General features: G+C 43.4%; 1 protein-coding gene across 2 annotated transcripts in view; it reads right to left on the reverse strand.

Annotated features, from left to right (window-relative positions):
* LOC143022582 (uncharacterized) overlaps nt 1-1,809 on the reverse strand; it is a 2,774-nt gene extending 965 nt beyond the window's left edge. The window contains exon 1 of one of the 2 annotated variants that reach the window (XM_076180879.1): nt 72-1,809. In XM_076180879.1, the coding sequence (XP_076036994.1) occupies nt 72-1,796 (1,725 nt within the window). In that variant the 5' untranslated portion in view covers nt 1,797-1,809. The other variant, XM_076180878.1, reaches the window with a different exon arrangement.
* Between the last annotated feature and the right edge of the window lie 8,191 nt (nt 1,810-10,000).

Here is a 10,000-nt window from a genome sequence, read left to right on the forward strand (position 1 = left end):
TGGATAGATACACTTGTAGCCCTCTCAGCATTGCTACGGCGGCGAGTAGGGGAGCAGGCAGCTTGTCTTACCATTCGCTTGTAAGAAGGTAGGAAGGCAGTAGTAGAAGTGGCAGCTGGTGGATCCATACTACAGGCTGTCCTTGCTAGCCGATCAGCGGTGTCATTGCCTAGGAGTTCGATATGGGATGGAATCCACAGGAAGTGTACCCTCTGTGAGTTTTCGTGAGTTGTGGCCAGTTGTCGCATTATTTGTGTTACCACTTGTTGGTGTTCAGGCTTGGTAGATGAGAGAGCACGGAGGGCTGACTGAGAGTCGCAGATGATCAAGCCGTTTTCTCCAGTCCGTGTCAGCAAAGTAACAGCGTCCAGGAGCCCATGCAACTCACAATACGTGGAGCTTGACGAATTAGGGAGTCGACGGCCTGCCCAGCCCCCTAGTGGTGGCTCTATGTTGGGGGAATACACAGCACATCCATCACTACCGTCCTCCTGCAAAGAACCGTCAGTGAAGAGATGATGGGCCGCATTTAAAGAAGATGACAGACCGGCGATAGTTTCTAAGGCTAGTTGTTTCTGGAGCTGTGGTAGGTCGGACTTGGTAGTTGGAGTATAGGTGACTGTTGGCATGGGTGTCTGCCAAGGTGGGAGGCCAAGGTCCTCATTCTCTGTTAAAATGTTTATGTTAAGCCTCCGAATGTTTGAACTGATGTTAAGGACCAGTGAGCAGCCACCGGGACGAAGCTGAGGTCGAGGCTCTGCCAAATCAATCGATGTCTGGATTGTGTGACAAAAGTGAGGAGATAAGTGGGGGTAGTGCAGGCACTTGATAGTGAAGTAGGTAACGTTTGCGTATATTCTCTCTACAATTGGTGGTAGACGAAGTTCTTGCTGTATATTGACGATCCTGGTTGTGGTAGGGCAGCCTAAGATGAGCCTCATTGCCTGGTTTTGGAATTTTTCAAGTGGTTGCAAAGTAGTTTTGGAAAGCTGACTAAGTGCGGGAGAGAGGTAATCAACCACTGATCGAATGAATGTGATATATATAGTTCTGGCGACAGGGATGGACACTCCAGCAATATTGTTGGTTAACCACCTAAGAGGAGTCAATCGTCTCTGTAGCCGGGTTAGCAGGTCTTGAACAATTGGATGTACGCGTTGTCTTGCTGGGATAGAAGGTGTGATACGAACTGGTGCCCCCAGGTAAAGGTACTGTGAGCACAATGGCACGATGGTGTTGCCAACAGTGAATTCTGGCAAAGTTCTTGCTGGGCGAAAAGATAAAATTCTGCTCTTTTCTGGTGAGATGACCAGCCCGCATGAGGAGGATGACAAATGAAATGATTGAAGGAAACGTTGCATGTCTTGTGGTGATCTTGAATGAATGCATATGTCGTCTGCATAGCAAGTGATTGTTGTACCGTCGATGTCAGGAAGCAGAGAGAGAAAGCGATGCATAAGGATGTTAAATAAAAATGGACTGAGTACTCCTCCCTGTGGAGTACCGAGTTCAAACTCTCTGGTATTGCTGTACGCTCCTTTAAACAATACACGTGAGTTCCTGTTCTGCAGGTATCCTCTTATCCACCTCAGTAAATTTCCTTTGATGCCAAAGTCAACAAGTTGGTCGAGGATAATGTCCCTGTTGGCGATGTCGAATGCGCTTTTCAAATCAATGAAAGCCACTACACTGGTGGGACAGAGGCGTGTGTAGAGTTCCATGAGGCAGTGGTGTGTTCCTCGTTGGGGCAGGAAGCCGTACAGTCGGGGCGAGAGCTTATCTTGTATCCGGAACATCAGACGTGATAGAAGAATGCGTTCCAATACTTTACAGAAACAAGAGGGGAGAGATACAGGTCGGAATTTGTCAGTGCCAGGTTTAGGAATCGGTACTATCGTGCTGCAAGTCCAGTCCCGTGGTACATATCCCAGGTTGTAGCAGAGATTATACAGCTGGAGGAGGGGGTTACCAGGTACGTCCAGGAGTACTCGGAGGACGGCGTAGGTGATACCATCATCGCCAGGAGCTGTCGCCTTACCCTTGGCGAGGGCTCTTCGCAGCTCTTGTTCGGTTATCTCCTCATCTTCTTCTTCGGTCTTCAGCAAGGCAGAGGCAAGTCGGAGTGCACGATAGTTTTTGTGGGTGGAGAGAGCGTCGTGTATGTATGGTGGGAGGTTGCTGGTTCGTGCCTGTGCTGACCAGGCATCAACAAGGTCTTGTGCAAACTGTGTAGGACTATGATGGAGGGCACTGTGATGTTTTTTCTTTATCACCTTGTTGATGAGGTGCCACATGGTGCCAATACTCGTTTGATGGTTAATGCTGTCCGTTAGTTTTTTCCAGGAATCCGTTTGAACACAACGCTGTAGAGCAACTAAGTCATCTCTTGATAGTTGATACTGGTGTAGAGTTTCTGGACTTGGTCTTTTCTGAAAGGCAAAGCCATCCTCCATCGCTTTCCTCTCCGCCTGAACGATGTGGTTGTCTAGTGTCCAAGTGTGTGTATTCGGATGACGTGTGATGTGTGGCTTTTTGACGTATTGGGTGTAGAAAGTATGTGTGGCGTTAACGAGGGAGGAATATAACTGTTCAGGACAGTGGTGGTTAAATGTGGGTAGGAGGTTTGTTATGTATGAAATATATGTGGGACAGTACTTGGGTGGGAGTACGATGCGTGTACGGGTGTGCACTGGGGATGGCGTGGTAGGAAGGGTGTATTGGACGCTGAGTGCTACGTGGTCGGAGAATAGTGTCGGTATCGTTGAACACCGGACTTGGGAGGCCACTAATCCAAACGTAAGGACGTGATCTAAGGTACCACCTCGAGCATGCGTGGCGCCAGCCGTGTCCCAGCGAGTTAGCCTGTTGCGTTGAATGCATTCCAGAAGTCGAGTCCCGTTGCGATTTATAATGCCTGCGAGATCTCCTAGAGCAGGGTGTCGACTATTAAAATCTCCTAGATAAATCATACCGTGGGTGGTGGGGGGTGGAAGTATAGCTGGATTCAGGCCGTTCGGTGCAGCGTACACATTGCATAATCTTATGGTACCGGAGCCAACTGTTACCTCTAGAAGCTGATAAGTCGTGTTATTGTCCATAGAATTTTGAAGAAAGCGATGCTGGACGGTGTTGTGGACATACGTAATTAATCCGTTTCGGATCTGATGTACATACGATACGTATTGGTTGAGCAAAGGTGCATCCCTGTTTGGTGGAGCGAGGCCTATAAATGCTTCCTGTATGAAGATAATGTCTGGGTGGTGACAGTGCACGTACCCTTTAAGTGCTGTACGTTTGGCCCAGTTTGTGATACCGCAGGCGTTCCATGAGATGACGTGTAGCTTCATTTGATTATTGAATTTTAGTTCTATGGTATCGGCGACCAATTGATGAAGAAGTGGTGGTTCGGGCGGTTGTGGAGGTATGAGCAACGGTGGTGGTTCGGCCGGCAGTGGTGGTGTGGGGGGTAGTGGTGGTGGGGGGTAGTGGTGGGGGGGGTCACTGGGTGTTGTGTTACGTAGGGGAGACTCCCTGTGTGGGGTTGCAATTAGATTGCCGAATCTAGCAGCAATAAAATCCATTTTCTCCGTGATGGTGCTAATGGTGTTAATAATTACCTGTTGCGATTCAACCAACGAGTTCAGTGTCACCTCACATGTGGCCTGTTTTTTAACCAAACTATCCAGGCACGTTTCGATTGCATCGAAACGTGCGGTCATTGTCGCGACCCGAGTCTTAAGGGCTGCCACTGCATCGCGAAGTGCAGCTACTTGCTTGGAGTCCGAGGAGGCAGTAGAGGTAGAGTGGGGGTTACCGACGGAGGGAGGAGGTGGTGGTGACTCAGTGTGACCCGTGTGTTTAACAACCAGTGCATTGGTGGTTTGCTGACGCTTTGCACAACCATGCCAGGCGTTGACCCCTGTCTGATGACATCGTGGACATTTCCAGCACGAGGTGTCTGGTGGGGGAGGCTGGGATTGTGATGAAGCCGAGTCAGGGGTAGCAGCAGTTGGTGGAGGGGCGCGGTGTGAACAAGTGCGGGAGTCATGAGGGCCCGAGCACCATGCACACCGTTCGGTCGCGGCGCAATACCGTGAGATATGACCGATGCCCCAGCACCGGTAACACCATGGCTGTTCGTCTTTCATCCTACGAAGTTCACAGGGTGGTAGGCATGGAAGGAAGCTGAAATAGACACTCGGTGGTGGTGGCTCTATAAGGCTCCAAGTCACTACCAGGCGGTTGATGGGTGTGTCATTATGGTGGAACCTTCTGACTGAGTGGGTGCCCGGCAGTTCTTTGGCCAAGGCTGGTTCAATATTGACCGGGTAACGTGTTAAGAGGTATGTGGGATATTTGCGAGGCCTTTCCTGCGAGTCCTGAGCCTCAAGGTAGATGGACAGTACCTCTCCTTTCGTAACACTGTTGACAATATCTGTGCGGTTACGAGAGATGTAAACAAACTGAGATGTAATTGCTGCCATCTTCACCTCAGCCAGTTTACGGTCAAGTTTGAAGGCTTTGTTTATTTCATTCAGCCATCGAAGTTTTATGTCCACTGAGGGGTTAGTCTTGAACCGGAATTTGATATAGTCAGCCCTGGGAGCAAATGCTGGGGATGGAGGGTCACGCAGCGATGAGGTCCCCCTTGTGGGTGCCTCCTGTGCTACAGGGCGTGGATCGCTGTGGTCTGTTGTAGATATGCTGCTCTGGGCAGATGTCTCAAATCGTTTTGAGGATTTGGCAGCAGGGGAAGAAGGCGAACTATTGCTGTCCGAGGTGTGGGTTATGGAACGTTTGGGAGTAGTTGTGGGGCGTGACATGTCTAGCGCAGACATTGGAGCTAGTGGATCACGGAGTTCGTGTCTAGGTAGCCGTGGCCAGTGAATGTCTTCCTCACTCATCTCATCCTCATCGCTTAAAGCTAGGTCGGCCTCAATGGCCTCGAGGGAGATTGGGCCAGAAGGTTCCATGCTGCCTACCTTGGTAGGTAGGCAGATTGGGTTCAAGGTTGTAACGTAAAATTACTGTGGTGGTTGATGTGACATATCTACGTCACACCAGCACCAGTGCGCATGCGCAACAATGGCAACCCCTGACAGGGATTGTTTGGCCAGGTAGGACTGAACTTTTCCAATTCTACAGCCTAAGTCCAAGCACGACGGATTCCCAAATTTTGTCTGGCAATGCACTGTACCTTTATATCGTTCTCTGCGACTGCTGGTGGGTGGTTGCAGCGTAGATTTTGGAATTTTCCGAAATCGGTAGAGCTCTCTCTACACGTCTGCTTGCGTTGGCCCTCTAGCGGCGAGTGGAGTAAATAGAAAAAAATAGAAATACATAAACAAATACATAGATTTATATTAATAGATATAAAAGAATGAATAGATAAGTAGATGAATAGAAATGAGGTCGTGAACAAACGAAATACTTTAAATAATAATGTCAAAATGTCGACATTAAATACTAAGAACGCAAAGAGAGGCTATTCGACAGGGAGTGTAAAGATAGAAATACATAAGCCAAGGTTCTTAACCTTTTTCCCGTTACGTACCCTGAGAATCACCAGACCATCGACCCGTACCTCCATTAACCTGACACAAAATATAGCATTGTTATCTATTAAGACTGATTGAATATACTGTGGTACCTCAAAGGATATCAAATAGTTCAAATTGAAATTACTTTATTTATCAGTTAAGCATTAACATAAAAAATGTACATTGTTTTCTCTCTGTAGGTTTAAATGTTTAAGTAATCGTTCGTTCGCGAATCTCAGTTTGAGAACCCCTGACATAAACAGATATACAGGTGTATATATATATATATATATATATATATATATATATATAATATACACATGAATGAATAGATAAATAGATAAATAAAAATGAGGTAGCGATAAATATTCTTATGACGTCAATGTCGACATTAAACACTAAGACCGCTAGGAGAGGACATTCGAAGTTGAATGAATATAAAATGAAAATATATGAAAAACAAATATACAGATAAATATGAATAGATATAGATAAATGAATAGATAAATGATATATATGAATGAATGGATAAATAAGAATGAGGTACTGAATAAAAAGACGAGACGAAAGGCGTGAAAGGCGAGAATGAAAGTGACATAAGAATCTAAATCCCCAAACAAACAAAGAGAAGAAATGAAAAAACAAATAAAAAATGGACGGATGCTGCCAAAAGAAAAAGTCTAGAGAATGAAAAAAGAAAAGAAGAGTAAAAGTTGATGAAAAAATAAACTTGAACGACGACAGTAAATAAAAAAAGAAAAACAAAATAAAACAGGCAAAATATTCAACCAAAATATATTTGTCTGTTTGCTTGTTTGTATGTCTGTCTGTTTGTCAGTCTGTCTATTTCTTTGTTTATTCTTTCTATGCCTAAATTGTTGGTAACATAGCTAGGTCAATTTATATGAAAATTTTATTAAATAACTCGTATATGACTTCACTGACCTTTAGAAGTTATTGGAGCAAGGTCAATTTATAGGTCACCAATTTATATATATATATATATATATATATATATATATATATATATATATGTATGTATATATATATATACAGTATAATGTGTGTGTGTGTTTGTGTGTGTGCGTGTGTGTGTGTGTGTGTGTGTGTGTGTGTGTGTGTGTGTGTGTGTGTGTGTGTGTGTGTGTGTGTGTGTGTGTGTGTGTGTGTGTGTGTGTGTGTGTGTGTGTGTGTGTGTGTGTGTGAATCATCATGGTCTTGGATCACGTGTTGGACTCGTGATCGACAGCTATTTCCCTCTCGATATTGATGTCTTAGAATTAAAATGTATTGTGGTTGATAAAAATGTATATCTGCTCACTGGGATCCATTCAGTGTTGTACAAATACTTTCCCGCGTTGGTATTCTTACCAATTGTACTATCATACTGGAGATGGGTTGAACGCAAAATTGAATAACTACAACAATGCTGTCGTTATTAACTCCACGTGTATTACCAAAAACCAGCTCCCTTCTTTTACAAATTTACGACTCCACGACCGAGCAGTACAGCAAAGCCGACTCACTCAGGACTTTCGTAAAAAGATGGTGGAAGAAGAAATTAAAAATAAGATAACCCAGATAGCACGCTTACAAGAAGAACTTGAGGATATCAAGAGACGCTACGAGGCCCTACCGTTAGGAAACAACTTACAACAGAAGACCCTAACACCCCTCGACTCGGTCGTTACTAACCACCACCACGTAGGCAAGACCAAGATTATGAAGAAGTTGTCCCATTTGTACGGGGGTACCTTGGCTCTCCCCGAAAGTTCTCCTACTCTCATCAATCTGTCGAGTGAAGCCCTCTCAGAGAACCAAGTAGAATTCCTAAACCTAGGCATCAATTGTCACATGATGCCTAAGTACAACCAAACCAACAAGAAGGTCGAACTGGCTTTACTTTACGAAGACCTCTACAAATTAGAAAAGGGAGGTAAGATCCACATTAATCCTGACCTACAAGAGCAATTGTAGAACGAAAGTACCAAATCTCGCCACCTCCGTAATTCTAGCCATCTCCTCCCCCCTCGTCTCAGAGAAGCGGCCAAACAACTATAAGAAAATGAAAACATCATTGTCCTTAAAGCAGATAAATCTTCCTGCTTTGTAATCTTACACAAAGACATCTATCTTCAAAAGTGTAGTGATATCCTGAAAGACCGTACTAAGTTTAAAAGAATTTCCCGTAACCCTAATGAAAACTTAAAGAAAAAGTTAAACAAACTTATCTCTGTAGTGAATGCAGAAACAGGAGGAACCAAATTTGCTAAAGTAATTGGTGATTTTTAACCCGGTTACTTCTATGGTAACGTAAAAACTCACAAAGAGGGAAACCCACTTAGGCCAATTATTTTCTTAATTCCCACCCCTTCATACCATGTTGCCAAACGGCGTCATGATATCATCTCCCCTTACATCCCGAAAACTTACTCCCTCCGCTCTACTGAGGAATTTGTAGATATCCTACGGGTTAATAAAACTGATGGAATCCTGGCATCATTAGATGCTCAAACTCTTTTCACTGAAATTCTTGTAATAAGAACCATCAATATCGTTCTTGACTATGTTTATCACAATAATGACATCCCACCTCCCCATATCCCTGAGTCAAGTTTAAAAGAATTACTTGTTACTTGCACCACAGAATTTCCATTCAGGTGCCCAGAATGAAACCTATACGTTCAGCAAGACGGCGTAGCGATGGGGTCACCATTGTGTGTCCTCTTCATTGAAGCCTTCATGTCTGTTGTAGAAAGATCAGTCTTCCAGGACGGAGAGTTAAAAACATCTATCTACTGTAGATACGTAGATGACATCTTTGTCAGCACCTCTTCTCCTGTTTTATTAGAGAATTTACGGTGCCGCCTTCAGGAAATTCCAGGCCTAACTTTCACCACAGAAATGAATGATAACGGTCTACTTCCCTTCCTGGATGTGCTGGTCGATTCTAAATTTGACAACTTTATTACAAGTATGTATCGAAAACCCACCAACATAGATAAATGATTGAATGGCAAGAACGTGTGCACTGATGACAACTACAAGAAAGGTGTCATAAGAGCTTATGTAAAGAGAGCAATATTGGTGTGTTCCTCGTGGCAAGCATTACACAGTGAGCTTCAACACCTTAGACAAATGCTCACAAACAATGGGTACTCTAACACCGACTTTGATTCCATTACCAACAAGATGCTAGAATCATATTACACAACCAAAGCACCACAAAATCATAACTACATCAACATATATTACCGAAACACCTTTACTAATAATTACAAAAAAGATGAAAAAGTAATTAAAGATATCATCCAAAAGAATTGCCTTCCTACAAGCGAGAACAACAAAATCAGAATTCTCATTTACTACAAAAATCCCAAAACTTCCTCTCTGATCATGACGAACAATTCTTCTAGGCGATCTAGAACCAATGTAGTATACCAATATACTTGTTCTTCAGAGGATTGTAAGCCTCATAACCATACCTACATCGGTTCTACTAGATGCAAAGTCAGCCGTTTCTTATCATTACATCTATAGGAGGGAGCAATCAAAGAAAATCTTTTTTTTTTTTTTTTTTTTTTTTGCAATGCTGTACTCAGCAGGGATGTATTGATTAATTCCACCAAAATTATTGGAACGAGTAAATACCCTAGGAGGCTACAATTGCTCAAAGCTTTTCATATTAGAGACAAAGCTCCAGTCATTAACATCCAATCTAATATGAAATCCAGTATACCTTTATTTTCTTCTAAGTATAAAAACAAAACTTTCCCACTCCTCCCTCCCTCCACCCCCTCTCTTCTATGTCTCCCCCTCCTCCCCTTCCACCTCCACCCCCTTCCTCTTCTTCACCTTCCCCCTCCTCTTCTCCCCTACGGTAACCACACCCGCCTAACCATTTTTTGTATTTTTGTCCCTTCCTTTTTTATTTCAGTGGACACTTTGTGCAAACTTTGTAATTAAATTCTTTTTGTCATTTAGTGTTGTTGTTGTTTTTGTTTTTGTTTTGTTTTATAGTTTGATTTGTACCGATAAGGACAAACAGGACAGTTAGAGCGGTGACAGACGAACCGTGCTGTGCTTTTATGTCTGGTCTGTGACATTTTATATTTTTCTTTTTGCTCTTTTTATTTTTTATTTTCGGTGGTTCCATTTGTTTACACTTTGTACTTACTCTGTTATTAATTTCTGGTGTCGTTCAGAATTTGTATTGTTCCGTTTATTTTGACATGGGATATGTGGCGTTTTTGTCAATTCTTTTCATTTGGGTGGACGCTTTATACAAATTCGAAATTAATTTCCTTTTGTCATTCGGAATAGGTTTTGATTTTGTTTTATTGTATGATTTGTATTACAGCTAAGAGTACAGTGTCATTTCATCGGGATGTGGTAGTTGGTTCTTTTTGTTCTTTTGAATTGCTGTGGTCCCATTTTTGTGACACTTTAGCAAACCTTGT

Source organism: Oratosquilla oratoria, unplaced genomic scaffold (genome assembly GCF_046742065.1).
Source record: "Oratosquilla oratoria isolate Oo_2021 unplaced genomic scaffold, ASM4674206v1 SCAFFOLD120, whole genome shotgun sequence".
Classification (NCBI taxonomy): domain Eukaryota; kingdom Metazoa; phylum Arthropoda; class Malacostraca; order Stomatopoda; family Squillidae; genus Oratosquilla; species Oratosquilla oratoria.